Below are 20,789 nucleotides of genomic sequence, written 5' to 3'. Positions count from 1 at the left end.
TATCTGAAAATGTTCTACATCCGTAGACCATATGTCTCTGCAAAAGGAATGAGGGAAACATGTCACTGTACTGATTAATTTTGCTGAACTTTTTCCTCCTCTTTCTTTTATTCCTTAAAAAAATTCTTTCTTATATGGAATGAGGGTGAGCCACCTGAACTCAGTGAATCTGGGAATCCAGGAGTCTAGTTCATGCTGAAAACCAGCTAGCTAGCAGCTAGCTAACATTGTTGTACCAAGGAGTGAAGATCAACCCTTGGAACCCAGCTCAGTGGAAACTGAGATTAGGACATATCTGATACCAATGCTGAATTTGGATGTAAAATTGGTGGGATCAATGCTATGTAGAAAAAACTGTGAAGTTTGAACCCCCTCTCTCCAGAGACAGAGGTAACATGTAAGAGCATGCTAGGTGCAAACGCTTGTATTTCTGTGTATGAAGTAAATATCCTTTTGTAAAAATTAATTGATGTTAATTGGTTAAATGGAATTTGGGTGCTAGTCATTGGTAGCTAACAGAAAGGGGAACATACACCAAATGAGGTGTTCAGCTAATGGCATTAAAGAAAGGATACCCCATCCCATCAGGGTATCACTAGAACCCTGAGGGGTAGATATAACAACCATCCTTGTTTAGGGAGAGTGAGGCTAGAGAATACTTGCTACAAAGAGAAAACTAAGATTTTGACATGTCACTTGATTTATATACTAACACATCATACGTATATCCGGTTGTTTACGTTTCCATCATTAGAATGTGAGCTCCCTGAGAACAAGGACTGTTTTTGCCTTTCTTTGTACTCTCAGTCATTATTAGCACAGTACTTGCACACTGTAGTCACTTTATAAATGCTTGCTGACTTTTTTTTAGGCAGTGGGGTTAAGTGACTTGCCCAGGGTCACACAGCTAGTGTCTCAGGCTGGATTAGAACTCAGGACCTCCTAACTTCAGGGCCAATGCCCTATTCAGCTGCTCCTGACTTTTGAGACTGAGGAGAATGAGTGCTTTTGTGTCATTGCCTTAGTGTCCATCAAACAGCACCAGGCTGGATGATCAGAAGGTCTGACCCAGAAATTTTCAGTAATATGACATTATCCACCCTCCAGAGCAGGTTCTATTTCCACATTTTTTTTTCCTTTTTGAGTTAATTTTTTAATAATTAATTTTTTCCTTCTGGGTATGATATGTGAAAATGGAGGCTTATGTCTTATTTGCTCTATTGTACGTAGAGCATTTGGACAAGGTAGGGAGCAATTGGGCACTGTCATCTTTATAAATAACTGCGTAGTCCGGGAATATGGTGAGTAAAATCTCTCTCCCCAAGATCCCTGCCTTTAACTGGCTTGCAGATAAAGATGGGTTAGCCCTTCTCTTTCTTCCAGTCTAGCCACCATCAACTTCTCTCTACCTGCCTAAAATAACACCCCCTCCCTTCCACAAACCCTCCTTGACTCTGACAGCGCCCCACCCCCTGGAGGCTCCGTTCCTCACGCCTTCACTCTTCTCTTGTCGCCCTTTTCCTTGTCTCTTCCTTTTCACTCCAATCTTCTCGACACTCTCCCTCTTCTCTCTCCTTTCCTCCCCTCCTCGCCCCCTATCTCTTCCCGTCTTTGCTTTTTTCACTTCTCATTCTTTCCCTGTGCTCATCCTTGTTTCTTTTCCTCCCGTCATCTTACTTCTCTCTCCTCCTTGCCTCCCCTTATCCTTTCCCTTCTCGTCCTTTCTCTTTCCTTCCCCTTCTCTTTTTCTTTCCTCTGACTTATATTCAGTTCAACTAAACAAGCATTTATCGAGCATTTACTATGTCCTAGGCACTGTGCTAGGCGCTGGGGACGCGAAGCCTAAAAACAGCTCGGGGGCCACCTCGGCGGAGTTTACAGAATGAAAGGAAAAGCAGACTAGAAAGCGGGGAATGAAAATGGCAGATAAAGAACCCGCAGCATTTCTTTGTCAGTCTGCCTCTCCTGGGGTATGGGGAGGAGGGAGGAGAAGGGAGGAGAAGGGAGGAGAGGTGGGGAGGGGGAGGAGAAAGCAGAGCTGTGGAGTCATTGGACCGAACGACTGACTGATGAGGAAAAGCAACTAATAGACGTACGTATTTCCTGGAAGGTTCCGCCTCCCACGCCCACTTGAACCAATCAGAGCACTGAAAGAGCAGGGTAGCCGCCCGGGACCTTGGTAACAAGCGTAATTTATGCAGGACCCCGCCTCTTCCTCTCCGGTACCCGGTGCTGTAGCACCGGAAGTGTGCTCTTTAGCAGCGAGTCCCCCGTAGAGCCTGGGCCGGAAGTTGAGTTTGAGCGGGCTTTACCATGGCTGCCGTGCCGCCAGATTCCTGGCAGCCCCCCAACGTGTTTTTGGAGACCAGGTGAGGCTCTGTGTGTGTGTGTGTGTGTGTGTGTGTGTGCGTGTGTGATCATGTCAGTGATGTATGGACCGGCGGCGGAGTGGGCCACGAGAGCAGGACGAGACCGGGGCAGGCCGGACCGGCGTCTTCCCAGCACGCCGCGCAGCCTCCGCCCGCGTCCCAGGCCGCGCTAGGGGCACTGAAGGCCGTAAAAATCAGGCCATTCCCTTGCTTAAAACCCGCCAGTGACTCTCCACAGTCCCCAGAGTAAAAGTCCAATCTCCAAAGGCGGCATTCAAGGCCCTCCATAGTCTGGCCCCAACTTCAAGGAGGCAGCCGCTAGGCCTTTTCAGCCCAGGATAACGACGGCCATTCAAAGCAAAGCACAGCACCTTGTGTGTAGAAGGCCCTTAATAAATGTGGAAAAATCGAGACCCTTTCGAGAAGCCAGACTTGTGACGTCTTGCTCTGCCATCAGATGGATTGGGAGTGTGACTTTGGGGTTACGAAAGGGTAGGTTCCTTTGTAACATGGAGAATTGAACTGGCTGGTCTCCGGCGTCCTTACTGTCAGTGCTAGCTTAAGATGATCTGAGGGTGGGAGTCCCATTAGCAGTGTTAATAAGCCACATATTCAGTAAATGCGTCTACTGTCATCTCTGTGGGTCCTTCCTAGGGAGAGGGGCTGGAGTGGCAATCCATCCGCAATCCACACTTCATCCTGTAAATCTTACAAAGAAGATTATTTCTAGCATACTGGAGACTTCCTGTAGGTCTTTGGACATTTACCCGGTACCAGTGGAGCATGTGGGCTGTCCATCTGTTGTTACCCCTTGCTGTGCCCATGTTATTGGCTCTGCATGGTGTCTCTTACATCTCTTCTTTAGTGGTAATATGCTGCAGCCTATTTCTGTTTGTCACATGTCTTTACAGTATCCTTCAAGTCACCCACAATTTTGATTCTTTGAAGATTGTGGTGTTCTGTGATCAGCAGCCGTGTTGCATCACCAGAAGAATATTACTATTAAACAGCTGGATTTCTGCCTCAGGGATCAGATGCTGTCCTTGGAAGCACTGCACAATTTCCCCAAATACCATCTAGCTCATTTTCTTTTTTCTGATTGATTCTGGACGCAGCTTAACTTCCATTTGCAATGCTTGTCTGAGATAAATGTACTCATGGTGTACTAACTCTATCCAACTTTATGACACAATTTAGACTGATGATGTCAAACTCAAAGCGAGATCTAGCTGCATATTGACTAAGAAAACCAAAAAAATAGCGTTAGGAATTTGACGGCTCTGGTTTAGATAATAGGCAGTCTTCATTTATTTTTTTCTTTTGTGGATTGTTAGGCAGATTGCTTTGAAATGTTTATTCTGTTTGAGGAATCTTTCTAGTATGGAACTGTGGACACAGTGTCACTCTTAAACTGGAGCTTCTGGAAGACCTTACCATCTGTAAGGAATCTCTTTCATTTGGATTGCTTAGGACATCTCTCATGGCAGTGACCAATGTTTCACTTGTTATACAAAGTCAGAAGATTATTGATCTGTGGTTATATCTATAGGGATTTTATCATATGATCTCAGAAATTTGGAGTTGGAAAAAATGTTAGAAGTAATCTAGTTTGACACTTTTATTTTATAGATGAGATGCCTAGAGTGGCTAAGTGAATTGCCCAACGTAACACAGGTAGGGCATGGCAGGGCTGTGATTTGTACTCCAGTTGTTTCCAAATGTTTTTCCATTGTGCACCACTTCTCTTCTTGATCTCAGTTAAATATATGAGAAATCTTTTGTTGGAGGAGAGCCTTAAAAGCAGCATTTTGCTCTACTGTATTAAACTTGTAAAAAAGATGATCAATAGTTAAATATTAGTCATACTTGTCTGCTCTCTGCCTTTCTATTAATTGTGTAGCTGTGAAGGTATGGTCTGATATATGGTTATTGAGTCTGTTATTGAGAAATCTAAGACTGGTAGATTACTTGAGTTCAGGAATTATGAGCTGTAGTGGGCTGAGCCAATTGAGTGTCCACACTATGTTCAGGATTAATATAGTGAGCTTCTGTGAATCAGATTGCCCAAGATGGGATAAACTAATGCAGGTTGGAAATGGAGCACATCAAAATTCTCGTGCTGAGCAGAGCAGGACTGAACCCATTAACTGCTCCTGGACTTCCAGCCTGGGTGAATTAACCAGTGTCTTCAGAAGAAAAAATAAGTTTGTTGAAGTCTGGTAGTTTGCAGTTCATATTTTCATGAAGAATATTTTCTTAGCTTTGTGTATGTCATTTAGAGAGATGAGGAAGTAGGCATATGGGTTTATAGTTATTGATGCCCTTTCCAATGTCTTTTTTTCCCCCAATTTCCATCATTCAGTATATTTCATACTTTTAAAAATACCTGGATATGTCATTTCAGATATCTACATAGCTTATATTTCTCCTTCAGTGCTTTCAAAATTGTATTATTTCCAGCCCAGATTCCTTTGTGTGTACTGTCTAGTCCAGCTGCTCATCCTTATCTTCCTGTTTAGTGAAATGTTCAGTTCAGTATACTGTACACATTGATCATGTCTTATTTGTAGAAAACACTGTGAGGTTCCAGTCTTCAAAGTGCATTCTAATGGGAGATACAAGATGTACACAAAAAAACACAAGGAGAATTGAGGAAGGGGAAGCACTGCTACCAGGAAGATAAGGGAATGTTTCATGTAGGATTTGGCACCTGGGCTAAGTCCTGAATGGGGACAAGGATGCTGAGAGGTGGCAATGAGTAGGGAGGGTGTTCCAGGCATAGGGGATGGTTTGTATGGAAATGGGAGATATTGGGAGACAGCAAGTAGGCCAGTTTTATTGGCATTTAGAATGTGTGAGAGGGAGTAATTTGAAATAAATTCAGGAAAGTAGGTTGGAAACCATAGCAAGAAGGACGTTAAATGCCAAACAAGAGTTTTACATTTTGTCCTTGGAGACAGTATGGAATGCCAGGAGCTTTTTGAACAGGGAAGTGACAGGGTCAGACTTACACATTAGGAAGATACTTTTAGCTGCCTTGTATAGGATAGATTGAAGGAGGGAGAGACTGGAAACAGGGCATACTGTTAGGAGTGTTAGGTGATAAGGGAGAGTCTGAAGGTTGTGAGAGAAATAAGAGATAGATGTGAAAGATGCTATGGAGGCAGTCAACAGGATTTAGAAACTGATTGGTTATGAAGGGTGAGGGAAAGGATCATTGGACTATATAGTTAGAGCTGGAAGAGACCTCAGTGGTCATCTAGTCCAGTGTCCTTTTACAAATAAGGAACCTGAGGCACAGAGAGGTTAAGTGATACAGACTTGAACTCAGGTGCTCTGATTCCAGCGTCAATGTCAAAAATAACTGACTCCAAAATTTACTAATTAGTGGTTGGGATGGTACTGGTGACTCAGATAAAAATAGAAAAATTTGAAAGAGGAGCAGGTTTTGGTGAGAAAATGAGTTTCGTTTGAAGTATGTTGAGTTTTAGATGCCTGTGGACTTCCTGGGCAGCTAGGTGCAACAAATAGAGTGCTAGGTCTGGAGTCAGGAAGACTCCTACCTTCAAGTCCATCCTCAGACACTTGCTTGTGTGACCCTGGGCAAGTCACTTACGTCTGTTTGCCTCACTTTCCTCATCAAATAAGCTGGAGAAGGAAATGGCAAACCACTCCATTATCTCTGCCAAGAGGGTGGAGCCAAGATGGCCAAGTGAGTGAGAGCAACTACTGATCTAAGCTCTTAGACAAACTCCTTCAGATACCTCTAAAAAAAGAATCTGACCAAATTTTGGAGGTGCAGAATCCAATAGGAGACAGACTGGGGAAGATTCACAGCCCAGGACAGACTGGAGGGTCGAGGGGAAGGATCTGTTCCATGGGGGTGAGCCCACAGCACACAGTACAGTGCAGTCTGGCTGAGCAGGAAAGCCCTGAGGTGGCCTGAGGTAGCAGCAGTAGTGACAGAGTGTCAGTCCAGGGCTGGAGGCCAGCAGAGCCAAGCAAGTGACAGCTGCTGAGCCCCAGGTATCAGCTGTAGCCACTCCTGAGACTTTCAGCCCAAAGACTAAACATTTGTAAGTCACCTACTTGAACTTCCAGGAGCCAGAATGGTGGAGTGATCAGTAAATGCTCTCTCCTCCTCCCTTGTTGACTTGGAAAGAACCATAAAATATTTCCTCAGAAAAATCCTGAATCAGTGGCATCAGCAGAGGGGCAAACAGTTTCATAGCATGTGAGGCTAGGAAAATTGCTAAGGGGGATTCCTCTTACTGCGGCTGAGGCAAACTGGAAGGAGAGGGGCCGGAAACTCACACTGGGACCCAGGCATGCCTCAGTGCTAGGAGAGGAGCCCTGGGGGTGGGGGTGGAGGTGAGGTAGAAACTCAAACTTGTGCTAGGATCCAGGTGTGCCTCAGTGCTCCAGGGGAAATGGGAAGACAATAGGGCAGCCGGGATCAACAACCCCTGAGCTTGCCTTTGCCTCAGCTCAGCTGAGATCTCCCTTGACCAGACCACCCCTCCCCCCCACTCAACAAGCTAGCCCCAGGGTTGATCAGGGAAACACAAAACAAAAAGATAAAACGCGCTTTCACACCAGTCAGCTCAACACCAAGTTTTGCAGCTTCTAACTGAAAGAACCAGAGGCTACAACACACAAAAACCTCACCATCATGAGCAAGACAAAGCAAAACAAGCGCCGAAAAAAACAATAGAATCTTTCTGTGGGGATAAGGACCAAAACACAAATACCAAGGAGATCAGTAGTGAGACTGTACTTCCATCTGAAACTTCAGAAGGGACTATGAACTGCTTGCATGCACAAACAGCTCTCCTGAAACAGCTGAAGAAGGAAATAGAAGAAAAACTGACCAATGATTTTAAAAGGATGAAACAAGAATTCACTGAAGAGAATGTCTCATTATCTCTGCCAAGAAAACCCCAGATGGAGGTTGGACCAAGAGTTGGACATCACTGAAATAGCAATACAACTGGATGTTCTAGTATAGACTTCTAGTAATAGGTTGAAAGTGAATGAGATTTGAGGCTGATAAGTAGATTTAGGTATTATCTGTTTGGAGATGCAACTGATAATCTCTATCACCATGTACTGAGATAAGAAGACCCAACACTGAGTCTACTGAATACCTACACTAAAAGCCCAAGAAATGAATGGTGATTTTTTAAAAATAACATATTTCCACATTAGTCATGTTGTAAAGAAGAATCAGAACAAAAGGGAAAACCATAAGAAAGAAAAAAACAAAAAGAAAAATAGTATATTTCTATCTGTATTTAGTCTCCAGAGTTCTTTCTCTGGATGTGGATACCATTTTCCATTGTTAATTGAGTTGTCTTAGAACCTTGCATTGCTGAGAAGAGCTAAGCCTATCAAGGTCAGTCATCACACAGTGTTGCTGTTACTGTGTACAGTGTTCTGGTTCTTCTCATTTCACTCAGTATTAGTTCATGTAAGTCTTTTCAGGTTTTTCTGAAGTTTTTCTGCTTCTTATGGAACAATACCATAACTTGTTCAGCCATTCTTCAATTGATGGGCATCCTCTCAATTTCCTTTTTTTTTTTTTTTTGCTGCCACAAAAGTGCTACTGTAAATATTTTTGACCATGTGGTCCTTTTCCCATTTGTATACTCATTGGAATACAGAGCTAGAAATGGTATTGCTGGATCAAAGGGTATGCACAGTTTTATAGCCCTTTGAGTATAGTTCCAAATTGTTCTCCAGAATGGTTGGATCAGTTCACAGCTCCACCAACAATGTAATTTTCCCACATAATTGCCAACCTTTATCATTTTTCTGTTTTGTCATGTTAGCCAATCTGCTAGGTATGAAGTGATATCTCAGATGTGTTTTAATTTGTGTTTCTCTAATTCATAGTGATCAGAGCATTTTTTTCATATGAGTATCTGAAGACTGCCTCTTCATATCCTTTGACCATTTATCAATTGGGGAATGATTTGTATTCTTGTAAATTTGACTCATTTCTCTGTATATTTTAAAATGAGGCCTTTATCAGAGACACTAGCTGTAAAAATTGTTTCCCAGCTTTCTACTTCCCTTCTAATCTTGATTGCATTCGCTTTGTTTGTGCAAAAACTTTGTAATTTGATATAATCAAAATTATCCATTTTGCATTTCATAATCTCTATCTCTTATTTATTAATAAATTCTTCTATTCTCTAGATCTGACAGGTAAAACTATAATCCTTGCTCTCATAATTTGCTTATAGTATCACCCTTTATGTCTTAAGTCATGTACCCCTGTTGACCTTGTCTTAGTATACGGTATAAGATGTTGATCTATGCCTAATTTATGCCATACTACATTCCAATTTTTCCATCACTTTTTGTCAAATAGTATGTTCTTATCCCAGAAGCTGGAGTCTTTGGTTTTACCAAACAGTGGATTATTATAGTCACTGACTACCACGTCTTGTGTACCTAACCTATTGCAATGATTCACTGCCCTATTTCTTAGCCAGTACCAAGTAGTTTTGATGATTGCTACTTTATAATACAGTTTTAGATCTGATATGGATAGGCCACCTTCCCTTGCATTTCTTTTCATCAGTTCCCTTGGTATTCTGGGCCTTTTGTTCCTCCAGATAAATTTGTTATTATATTTTCTAGCTCTATAAAATAATTTGATTGGTATGACACATGAATGGTGATTATTAACAAAGGAGACTGAGAAAGAGTAGTCTTACAGGTTTTGGCATCACCTCCCTGACATCTTGGTTCTGTTCAAGAATGAAGGACAAACAGTAACCTCTGTGAGTACGAAAGGGGCCACCCACTGGGGACCAAACTGGAACTGATCATTTGGACAACACTGACTTTCTTTTCTCTTCTCCCTTCTCCTTTTTCCCTTCTCCCTTTTCCCTTCTCCCCTCTCCTTTCCCCTCTCCTTTCCCCTCTCCTCTCTCACCTAACCCTAAATGCCTCCACCTCTGACTCTAATCCTAACCCTTTCCCTTTCCCTCTGTCCACATTGGGTATCACACCCTTACCTGTGAGTGCTCTGCCCAAAGGGAATGTAAATTTTAATTTCTGAAACTTTTTTTTTTATAATCAGCCTTAACCACAAATCACTCTGACTCTCATTGACTGGCCAGTTATAGGTCTCTGGGCAGAACTTAGTTGATCATTCTTTGGACTCTGATTGGCTCAGAGTGAATGAAAATAGCAGTTGTTTCTGTTTTGGTTAGAAACCCTGAGGGTCTTCCCCTCCCAGAACAATTTAAAATTTTTCATTCATTCATTTATCTGTTTATTTTTTAGATTTTTAGTAAGTAAAGAGACCATTCTCTGCCTCAATTCTTATTAAGCCTTAATCACTGAATGGGCATTACCTCAGTCAAACTGAGACCTGTTAAAGACCTTAGCTTGAAAAGCCCAGGGTGTCCTCCACTGCATTCTGGGCTATCTCCAGTTGTCCTGATTGATGTATTACTACTGGACCCAGATGGCTGCAGAGGAGAAAGTGAGGCTGGTGACTTTGCATAACCCTCCCTCACTTAAATCCAGTTCACTTGCTTGTCATGGCATCCTCTCCCTGAGGTCATGGTCCTCTTCCAGAACTAAGGACAAACAGCAACAGGTCTTACAGGAAAAGAGAAGAATCAGAAGAGTACAATCTTATGAAATTCAAGGGATACAAAAGTGTTTGAGAGCAAGGGAATGGCCAGAGAGGTCAAAGACTATGAAGACTTTGAAAATGCTGTTGGATTTAGCAATAAAGAGAATATCGGTAACTTTGTGGAGAACCATTCTGTCAAATGGTAGGATCAAAAAGCAGATTGCAAAGGATTGAGAAATTATTGGTAGAGAAGGAAGTGGGGGGAGCAGGCATCAGGTGTATATATTTTTTTAAGGAGTCTGGCAGTGAAAGAGAGAATATATGTAAATCAAATATAGATCTCAGTAGAAATATGGGAGTGGAAGAAGTGTAGTAGATAGAGATTGAAGATAAAAAAAGACTTGTCTTTTGGGCCCCCTGGTATTGGTAGGGAAAAGGGCCACATCTTCCTCAGAAATAGGAGTAAAGGAGGGGAAATATGGGTAAAGATATAGAGGGATTTTGAGGTATGTAGTAAGGGAGAAGAGCAATCTCCCTGTGGATAGCCTATTTTTTGTCTACAAAATAGACATGAGAATCAGCAAAGGCATTGAGGGCTTGAGGAAAGATGAAAAGATTTCAGAATAGCTACTGAGTGGATTGGAACTGAGATTCAATCAAGGAAGAATTTTAAATTTTGATGGGTAGTGAAGACCCAGTTGAGATTTGTTAGCATGAAATTGTGGTGGTCTCATTTGGCATGGTGGAGACTACTGGTAGTCCTCCTTGAGTGGCTAAGGAGTGGCTCTGGAAAAGTTGCAAGGATTGGGAATTGCCTAAATGTGATCAGCAATGGGAGAAGGCAGGAGCATGGGAGTAGAATTGAGCTGGTCAGTTTTAGAGTGAAGATTGAAGAAAGGAAAATGAGACCATAGCAGGAGATGCTAGACTGGGAGAACAGGCAAGGATGAAGGCACTGAAGAGGGTGGTGAGAATGAAGAATAGGTTTAGGAGGAGCTTGTCAGAGGGAAAGATGAAAGGACAGGAGAATGTCATCAGAGATGGAGATGGGAATTTCTGAAATTCAGAATCAGGGAAGCAGCACAGTCATGGATGATGATGAAGTCTTAGGTGTGATCATCCCTGAGAAACCACCACGAAGGTGACTGAACCTTATGCAGTGACATCTGCTGCACAGGATGAAGAGATAAAGAAAAATGAGCAAGAGCCAAATGAGCTTCCAACACAAGACAATATATATTTTAGGCTGAGAAAAAGTGAGGCTTTAGATTATGAATGTTGGAGTTAATGAACTTAGAAACCAGTGTGTCTTGAAGGGATATCATTGTGTGAACTGAAATTCTAAATATGAAAACAGCGTTTGAATTGGAGGGAGATTGTGAGCCAGATATTGAGCTCATTTGGAAAGAAGGGAGAATGAATTAGAGGTCAGATCACAACACTGAGGATTTAGATTAGATAATAGAGATGAATGAATAAAGATCCTGAATAATGGTGTTAGTTTGGAAGCGACATTGGGGAGCAAGGTGTATGCCAGCTCTTTGAGCTGCCCTCACTGGAGAGTTTGACCAGGTATTCGGTGTCTTCTGGAGAGAGCTGGATTCTGTAAGCACAAGAAAGTAGATTTTTTAAAAAATCAAGCTGTAGATGAGAGATCCAGAAGATGTTGAAGACATGGGGACAAGAGGATGGGGAGAGATACCAAGAAAAGGGGAGATTTTTGTTTCAGGAGATAGTGACTCAAGCGCTGGGATTTGGGGATCTGGAAGTGAAAATTTGCTACCATGAATATTCTTTGGGGCCTCTACCTTCTCAGGATTTGTGATGATGGAGAGAGGCATTGGTGTGGACATCTTCTTCCTCTTATAACACGTTTAGAACTGAAGTTATAAGAGTTTAGATGTAATGGCTCTACTACTGCTTGTAACATTGTACCTCTATGTCAAGTTTTGCAAATAATGTTATAGTCCTACTTAAAGTTGCCCTTAGTTATTGTTTTCTCTCCACTTGACAAGAAGACCAAGCATTTGCTGATTGAAATGGATTCTGAGCTCTCTATTTCCTCCTCACTGTGCTGATTGCTTTACATTGTTAAAACTTTTGTAGGAAATATTAATAGAGCAGTTGATTTCTTTTCCTCTCTAGGTGGTAGTCTAATTGAACAAAATAACCTCAGGAAATCCCTTCTAGCTGTAAATCTATGATCTTATGAAATATCCACTTACATTTCTTTGGCATCAATAGCTTGTCTGAAAACTAGTCAGTTTTCAGAATTGTATACGGTGTCTTCTCATTTTGGAAATTTCTTATAATTTGGTATTGATTTTGACCTTTACCATAATGATTTCCTATCAAGATATATACATTTTTCATGGGGGTTGTGGTGGTGAGGTGGGTACAAGACTAGAGATTCCAGTTTGCTTTTCTTGAAGAAAGCATTCATGTCACATGGGCTTGAGATATTTGAGTAGTCTGTAAGCTTTTGACTTCTCTAATTTTTTAATCACGAATCTTTGTTTTCCAATGTATTTTTAGCTGTCATCCCTGTGGCTGTCTTTACATTCCAGTCACTAAGTATTAAGATATATACTATCTTGTGTTGGAAGCTCCTGTTTGGCTCTTGATCATTTTTCTTTATCTCTTCATCCTGCGCAACAGATGTCATTGCTTAAGGTTCAGTCACCTTCGTGGTGGGTGGTCTCTCTCTCTCTCTTTTCCTTTTTTGCATATGTTCATCATAAGCCCTGCAAAGTGAAATGAAGATACTTGTTGCCTTTGGAAGTATGGTAGAACCAACTCTGTCCTTTTGTTTTGCCTTTCCTAAGGAACCCTAAGCTATCCATTCATTTATCTGCAGTTTCATTCTTCTGCTTTCATATCTAGCACTTGTGGTGTTCAGTTGCTACAGGAATATGTACATTTGGTTACTGGAGCATTTTACATTTAGAATGTCAACAGTTAAATTAATGTTTATAGACGGTCTAGAAACTGTGATTCTCAGTGTCTTTGACCCCTTTTCTACCTCTCTGCTCTCATCCCTGCACTACAGGCAATAAAGAACTGAAGGCTATTCAGTATTCTCTTTTTAATGGGCTGCCTTGACCAAAGAATTCATCATCTTGTGGCCAACCTACCTTTGATGCTCTCTTATGTAATGGAGTTGGGTCTTCTTCAGTCTGCCACTGGAACCATACTGGAAAAAATTTTGGTTTGGTTGAACCTGCCAGAACTTGGACTCTACTGGTGTGGCCTTTAAAAATTCATAACCCTCTCTTCTGGGTCACCCTCTTACCTGACCCCTGCTCCTCTTTTGAAATCCAGTACAAATCCAACTCTCTGTGAAGCCTTTACAGATCACTCTTACGACTTGAGTAGAGGAAGAAAATGCAGTTATTTGAGTAATTTAAGTACTTGAATTATAGTTATGTGTGTATAGTTATATGCTCATAAATATGTGTGTATATATATGCATATGTATATGTATATATATACGTGTATATAAATGCACAAAAGTAAACATGCATATACAAACTTCTGAATCTTTGGAGAGGGAACTTTATGTTTATATGTGTGTATATATCAGAATTGTGAATCTCTTCTTATTTGTTATTTTACCTGTTTGCTTTACCAAAGTGAGATATGCTTTTTTTTGTTAGTGAAAACTGAAACCACTTTTTTGCCAAACATGAGATCCAATAGTAATTTTTTCCCCATGCTTTGTCAGCATGCTAGATGTGAATCTGAACTGCCAGTAGAGTTGTTGGTTACATCTTGACTCTTGGTATCTTTGTATCTTGTAGCATGGGGACAATTGTGCTGGAGCTGTATTGGAAACATGCCCCCAAGACCTGTAAAAACTTCGCAGAATTGGCTCGACGTGGTTACTACAATGGCACCAAATTTCATAGGATCATCAAAGACTTCATGGTTCAAGGTGGTGATCCTACAGGAACAGGTATGGCCAAAACTAATCATGTTACACGGAGACAATAGTTTATTCCAGCTCCTGAGAGGTTTTGTTGTTTCTGGGGCTGATCTCTTCCTGCTACATATGCCTTAGAATTACTCTAGAACCAACTGACTTGAGAACTGTATACATTTTCTTGGTGTAGACCTCAGAACAAATGGGAAGAAGAAAGAAAAGCCACCAACTATGATTAAAAGTAGTATTATGTCCTCTAAAGACTTAAAATGTTACAACAGGTTCATTATTCCAGAGAAATAGATGCTGTGGTTCCCACCTTTAAGGAGTTTAAAACCTGCCTGAGGAGCTGAGATGTACTAAGACAATGTCTAATATGGCATAGACTCTGTTTAGAGGAGAGTTGAAGGAGTGTATGGAAAGGGAAAGGTTGTGGTAGGGTTTAGCTTGTGAAGCCTTCATGGAGTAGATGAGTTGTAAACTGAAGAAATGATAAAATTTGGATTAACAGGAGGCTGGGGTAAGAGCAGGAGCAAAGACCCAGAGACAGAAGGGTGGGACCATGGTATGCATGGCGTACATTAAGATCAACTCGACATGTATTAGTGAATTAGACAGTGAATTAGAGATGGTGAGAAAGAGGGGGTGAAACTAGAGGGAGGGAAGCTAGCTGGGAGAGCCTTGCAGGAATGTAGGTGTTCTAGAGGGGTAGCAGTGAGAACAGCAGTGAAGAAAGAATGCAAAGGACTAGTGACTGACTGTGTATGGGGAGTATAGGACAGAAAAAAACTTCAAAGCTAAATGAAGTTGGAATCTGAGGGATTGAGAAAATGTTAGTATGATACAGGAAAATAGGGAGGTGGGATTGGGAGCTGGTCTGAAGAGGAAGATAGTGAGGGTAGTTTTAGAAATGTGCTGCTGTTCCCTCCAACTTAGCACTTCAGGGGAGCTGTACTGTGGGAAGCTGACACCTTCAAACTAGCTGGGAGATACAGATTTCAGAGTTGTCAACTAGAGATAGTCGCTGAAACTGTGGAAGTGAATGTGCTGTGTAAAGAATGGGGGTGACTGTTTTGAACCTTGAGGGTGACTTTTCTGAAATACAAACTTGTATTTCATTGCCCTTTGGTGTCATGGTCAAGCATAGCCAGTCATCTAAACTGATATCTCTGTACTGTGGATAGAGTGTCTGAAGTTTGCCATCCAAGCCCATTCACAGGCTTCCTGGTGGTCCTGGAAGAATGGATTAAAAAGCCCAAATTGCTAAGCTCTCTGGACTGAGCTTAGGCACCTTAGGAATAGGAAAGAAGATGCCATGTTTTCATCTGGGTCCAGGAGGGGGGTCAGTGCAGTGGTGCCATTCCTAGTTCAGAGGGCAATCATGAAGGCCAGGCTGAGAGAACTTAGATGAGAGACACCTGGTCTGGACCCAGGTGGAGTGTCTTTTATGTAAAACTTTTGACTTGGTGCATTATTTCTGAATTTATATATATACATCTTTTCCTATGTAAATAAACTGTAGAAATAGGCTGTTGTGGTCTTGAGTATATGGGGAAAGGAAGGAAAGGAAAGAGAAATGAGCACAAAGAAAGGGCCTCTGGAGATGGTGGCTGTAGTAGAAGTAGGATGGGCTATCCTTGGTAAGAATAGAAGAGAGGATTCTGGGTTCCCTCCCACAGAGGTGGAGTAGGGGTGGGGGTCAGTCAGTTAACAGCCAGAAGAGTGGAGGGTTAAGAAAGAAGGGACACTTGTTTCACCAGAAGGTTCTTTGAGGCCTTAATGGATTATGGGTGTCCTGAGGCCAAGGAGAATGAAGGTCCTTTTCCTTTCCACTTCCATCTTTCATAAACATTTTTAGGAATAGCATAGTACTGATAGATTGTGTCTCCTTAAGGGACATTATATGAGACTGTATGGGCAGCTAGGTGGTACAGTGGATAGAGTGCCAGGTCTGGGGTCAGGAAGACTGTCTTTGTGAATTCAAATCTGGCCTCAGATACTGTATGACCCTGAGCAAGTCACTTGACCTGTTTGCCTCAGTTTCCTCATCTGTAAAATGAACTGGAGAAGGAAGAAAACCCCAAATAGGATCACAGAGAATCAGATATGACTGAAACAACTGAACAAAAATAGTGAGGCTCTGTAACACGATAAACATACAACAAAGGTTTTTTGCCTGATTGTCTTGATAGGGTATTTATTTCTATTTTAGCCATGTTAAATTAGAGTTATAAAAGTTAATATATATAAATATATTAATATATAAATATATAAATAAATATAAAGGTTATAAAAGACTAAATCTTACTATTGGGTTTTTATTAATTGATTTATGTATAAACATTTGTTGCAGCTTCTAGAATTTACTTACCTTTTCAACCTAGCCCCCTACATGTGATTTCCCTTACCCCTAAATGGGAGTAGTAGGGATATTGTTGGGATCATCTGTCTTTCTGATGTTCTGCTGCAAATCCTGCTTGTTTTAGTGTTTTGTTCTGTCTTTTTCAAAATTAATTTTAAATGGCTCGTTCGTTACCCCAGATCCATTCTCTCTGTCAGGAGGTGGGTAGCATGTTTCATCATAAGTCCTCTGGAGTCTTGATTGGTCCTTGTGTTGTTCAGAAAGTCTTTCAAAGTTGTCTTGGTAGTTGTCAATGCTGCTTGTTTTGAAAAGGAACAGCTTTTATGTTGGAATGGAATAGAATGATGACTTTGAAGGTCCGAGCTGGATATAGTAAGAGTCAAACCATACCAAGTATGTGTTAAATACAATATCTTCGTGGCTCCTATATACTCAGACTTCTTCATACCTACAGTATCATTCTGATGAAAAACAGCCTGCTGAGCTCTTGTATGACTCATGGTCCTCTGGGACATTTAGATGGCTTTTTATTATTTTTATATCTATTGAGGTTTCTATAAATTATTAGAAGCTCTTGGAGGATAAGGACCATGTAAATCTGTATATCGCTTTGTACTGTGATGTTCAGGCAACCGTCTGGCAAAGGTTTTTCACTGGTCATGTTAGCTGTTTTGTGTTAACCTGTTTCTTTCCCCAAACATGCTGCCCTCTGAACTTCATGTTATTTGATTTTCACCACTTCAGCTCAAAGGTCACAGTAATTCTCACCCTCTGTGTTGCTGCTTGTTTATGTGCCTCTTGCTCCTCTGTGCTGATGCTCCCTTTTATTCCACCATCCAGGCCATTAATGATGGTGTTCGATGAATCCACTGTGGCTGCTCCGGTTTGTATGTTTTATAATGAGAACTTGGTTCTTTCCCCTGCTGAGCTATATCATTTTAAATAAGTCTAGGGGAGGTATGGGGTGAAGCTTGGACTTCTCATTAATTTTTCCTTCTCTTTTGAGTGAAGGGCCTTTGACCTTGGCTCATCTCTTTCCTGTTGTGAGGTTGTGTGGTTAATTTGTTTGTTATCTTCCCGGGCAGGTAGAGGTGGTGCGTCTATCTATGGCAAACAATTTGAAGATGAACTTCACCCTGAGTTGAAATTCACAGGTGTGTATCATCTGACCAGACAGCAGGGGCAGGGAAGTGGATTTCACAGTTTAAAAAGCTCTTCCTTTGGCTGTCAGTCTAGGTGACTGGGAGATTAGCCTGGTGCCTGGCAGCTGCTCGGCCTTGGTGTCACAAAAGGAAAATGGCAGACTTGAGAAAAGACATCTCCTCATGGCCTGCTGAGTAGTGTGAAGAGCTAGTCTGAGGTGTCTTTGTCTCTAACTACTTGTTCAGTGCTGCTATTGGTAGGAATTTAGAAGCTGTCCAAAGAGAGGATTTGCTGATGTAGGGTGGTAGGGAGGAGAGGCTGGCTAATAGAAAGAAGGCAGAACGTCTGATGAAAGCAAATTTGAATGTATTTGCTGGACAAGTATTTACTCATCTAAGAATGGGGATGGGTTGGGGACTCAGAAGAGAAAGAAGGGAGGTAGTCTAAGATAGCCTGATAAAACTGGGGATTTTGGAGGGAGAAGAAAGTTGAAGAGAGCCTAAGTGAGATATAACAAAGACCAGAATTAAAGCTGTGACTTTTGGAATCTTTAATCGTTGCATTGTGAAGCTCTGAGGTTCATTACTGCTTTTCCTTTTTTCTCTCTTTTAGGGGCTGGAATTCTTGCAATGGCCAATGCAGGGCCAGACACCAATGGCAGCCAGTTCTTTGTCACCTTGGCCCCTACCCAGTGGCTTGATGGGAAGCATACCATTTTTGGCCGAGTGTGTCAGGGCATAGGAATGGTGAATAGAGTGGGCATGGTAGAGACAAATGCCCAGGACCGTCCTGTTGATGATGTGAAGATTATCAAGGCTTACCCATCGGGATAAAAGTGAAATGTAGGCAGATACATCTCTGGCCAGTCCCAGTGAGTTTCATTGGAGATTTCTCAGCTGGCCAGTCCTTACATAGCCTGTGGACAACAGAACAAAATGGCCTCTGCATTCTCATCTATTTGCTTTCGAGTCGTTGTTGGATTTGGCCATCTAGTTTGTTTTGTCTTGCAGATTAAGCCATGTCTCAGATGGACTAGAGATGAAAGTGCATTTTAATTAACAGGACGCTTCTCTCCTTCTCCTTGGACGTAAATGTCAAAGCCATTGTACATACACTTGTTAGTGCAATTGACCAAAACTGTTCTCTCCTGTATTTTTTTCTTCTGATTATCTGGGAAAAAATTAAGTAGAATCAGGAGATACTGGTACATAGAGACTTACTCATTCTAATCCTAATCTTTTTCCAAGGAGTCCTACTCCTTGACTTTGGTGACTAAAGGCAACAGAATTTGTAATCTTATTTCTGTGTGCAAGTGTACATGCATGCGTGCGTGCGTGTGTGTGTAGGAATCTATGTTTGTTATATATCTGTCAACAAATATGCATATTTGTGTTCAAACACTTTCTATACACACATATATTTTTTGAAATCCTGGGCATAAACAATATTGTTTCTAATATTCACACTCCAAATGAAATCATACTGATTTTTTGCCTAATGGATAATGCTTCCAGTAGAGAAAAGAATCAGATTTCTAAGAGACTGTTAGGTGGGAAGGTTTGTATATGACTAATTTGAAATGAGTTTCATTCAAAGAAAAAAAATTGTTTTAACTCCTCATTTTCCAGTAAGAAAATGAGGTCTTCAGTGGACATAATGGTAGACTGTGGATTCTCTTCACTTGTTTGTTTTACGTCACCTTCATTTCTGAATGTGTTTTCCCTCATCCCCGAGAACAATCCCTTGTAACCAAGAGTAAAAAAGCAAGAAGAAGCCGTTCATCCAAACTCACCAAGCCATCAATCACCTGATAGGACATCGAGGGTTCCCCACCATGGAGTGCCTCCATCTCTGGAAGGGAGAGAGGTGCATTTCTCATCTCTTTGAGGCCAGGTTTGGTTATGATCATTATACAGCACTCAGTGGACCTGTATTCTTTCCATTTACATCATTATAGTCATTGCATATGTTGTTTTCCTGGTTCTGCTGACTTCATAATTCAAATACGTCTTCCCATATTTCTCTGAATTACAAATTTTCTTCTAAACGCAGTTGCCTAGAGGTGAAAGACATCATCACCTTGACTACTTTAAACCAGAACCTTTGTCCACTTAGCTTTTAAAATGTACATTTCGTTTTATGCGGGTAGGGATTGGGGGGGTGGAGTTAATATTATAATACTACATGGAAAACACCACAAAAAATAGGTGGTTGCTCTGTGCATTCTCATTTGTAATACCCTAATGCAGTCATCATCGTCACATCAGTAAGCTCAGATTACTGTAAAAGTTCGTATCTTGGAGATTTTACATTGTTTTTAGGTTTAGGAATCTCTTGTGAGCAATAGTGGAAATACAGAACTTCCTTAATAACAATAGCAATAAAAGTATTCCAGAGATGTTCCGCTCAGGAGTGGCTCATATTTAGAACAGGAGGGCAGACCCGAGGAAGGAGAATGCACGTGGTATCTGCTGGTGTGTCTGTGAGGGGGAATTACATTTAGATTGTGGGAGATAGACTCCGCTGAGGGGCCTGAGCTATTCATTTAGCTCCCAGGCAATCTGCTGCTGCACGTTTTCACCTTGCGCTGATGAGGCTGGTGGTGTGCTTGTGAAGTGTTCCCCTTTCCCCCCTTAAGCTCCTCAAAGGCAAGACTGCATCTTTTAATCTTCTTTTGTTACTCCCAGTAGATGCTTTGCTTTCCAAGTAACATCATTTAAAAAAAAGTCCTTGAAGTGCTGAACTGTGAATGGGCTAAATTGGAGGCTTACATGTGGGAGCAGGCTGTGCAACGGAGAGCTTTGAGTAGGTGTGCTGGAGGTGAGTGAGAGTCAGGCTGAACTGTGAATGGGCTAAACTGGAGGCTTACATGTGGGAGCAGGCTGTGCAATGGAGAGCTTTGAGTAGGTGTGCTGGAGGTGAGTGAGAGTCAGGCTGAACTGTGAATGGGCTAAACTGGAGGCTTACATGTGGGAGCAGGCTGTGCAACGGAGAGCTTTGAGTAGGTGTGCTGGAGGTGAGTGAGAGTCAGGCTGAACTCGGATTTCTAGAGCACTTTGCCACCCCCTCCCCCACCCCTCACACAGCCATTTAAGAGAAGTGTTGTATTCCTCTTCCTGCTGTGCAGATGAGACAGGCTAAGAGAGGAGATGGTATTTGGTCATACAGGTAGCGTTGGAACTCCGTTCCTGAGCTCTCCCCAACATTTTGTGCTCTTTCCCTCCCAAGAGTGTTAAGAGCTAAAACAGGAAGCCAAACTGAGTAATCCAAAAAAAAGCCAAACCAAAATTAATCATCTTGGAGAATAGATAACAGCATAATGGAGTCCTCCCCTCTCTTTGCTGAGAGTTGGGAGCCCACACCATCAGATATAGTCACTCTGGTTGTTTTGCACTT

At 41.7% G+C, this 20,789-nt stretch overlaps 1 protein-coding gene across 3 annotated transcripts; it reads left to right on the top strand.

Annotated features, from left to right (window-relative positions):
* The first annotated feature begins 1,515 nt into the window (after positions 1-1,515).
* On the top strand, positions 1,516-19,791 carry PPIL1 (peptidylprolyl isomerase like 1). Of its 3 annotated transcripts, none has more exons than XM_072641953.1 (4): positions 1,516-2,092; positions 13,767-13,921; positions 17,336-17,404; positions 18,006-18,692. In XM_072641953.1, exons 2-4 carry the CDS (start codon positions 13,768-13,770, stop codon positions 18,224-18,226), a joined length of 444 nt encoding a protein of 147 aa, XP_072498054.1. In that variant the 5' UTR covers positions 1,516-2,092; position 13,767; the 3' UTR covers positions 18,227-18,692. The 3 variants fall into 3 exon arrangements, with proteins under 3 accessions (XP_072498054.1, XP_072498052.1, XP_072498053.1); XM_072641951.1 differs by lacking the exon at positions 1,516-2,092 and adding an exon at positions 2,111-2,369 and having other exon boundaries at positions 18,006-19,791; XM_072641952.1 differs by lacking the exon at positions 1,516-2,092 and adding an exon at positions 2,729-2,861.
* Positions 19,792-20,789: the final 998 nt, after the last annotated feature.

The sequence above is a fragment of the Notamacropus eugenii genome, chromosome 2 (assembly GCF_028372415.1).
Source record: "Notamacropus eugenii isolate mMacEug1 chromosome 2, mMacEug1.pri_v2, whole genome shotgun sequence".
Lineage (NCBI taxonomy): Eukaryota > Metazoa > Chordata > Mammalia > Diprotodontia > Macropodidae > Notamacropus > Notamacropus eugenii.
This window is presented reverse-complemented; position numbering and strand designations above follow the sequence as displayed.

Excerpts from the sequence above, each read along its gene's own strand:
- PPIL1 (XM_072641951.1), top strand. The coding sequence starts at position 2,314 with ATGGCTGCCGTGCCGCCAGATTCCTGGCAGCCCCCCAACGTGTTTTTG. Across the intron at positions 13,922-17,335 it reads TGGTGATCCTACAGGAACAG|GTAGAGGTGGTGCGTCTATC; the intron begins GTATGGCCAAAA and ends CTTCCCGGGCAG. Across the intron at positions 17,405-18,005 it reads CCCTGAGTTGAAATTCACAG|GGGCTGGAATTCTTGCAATG; the intron begins GTGTGTATCATC and ends TCTCTCTTTTAG.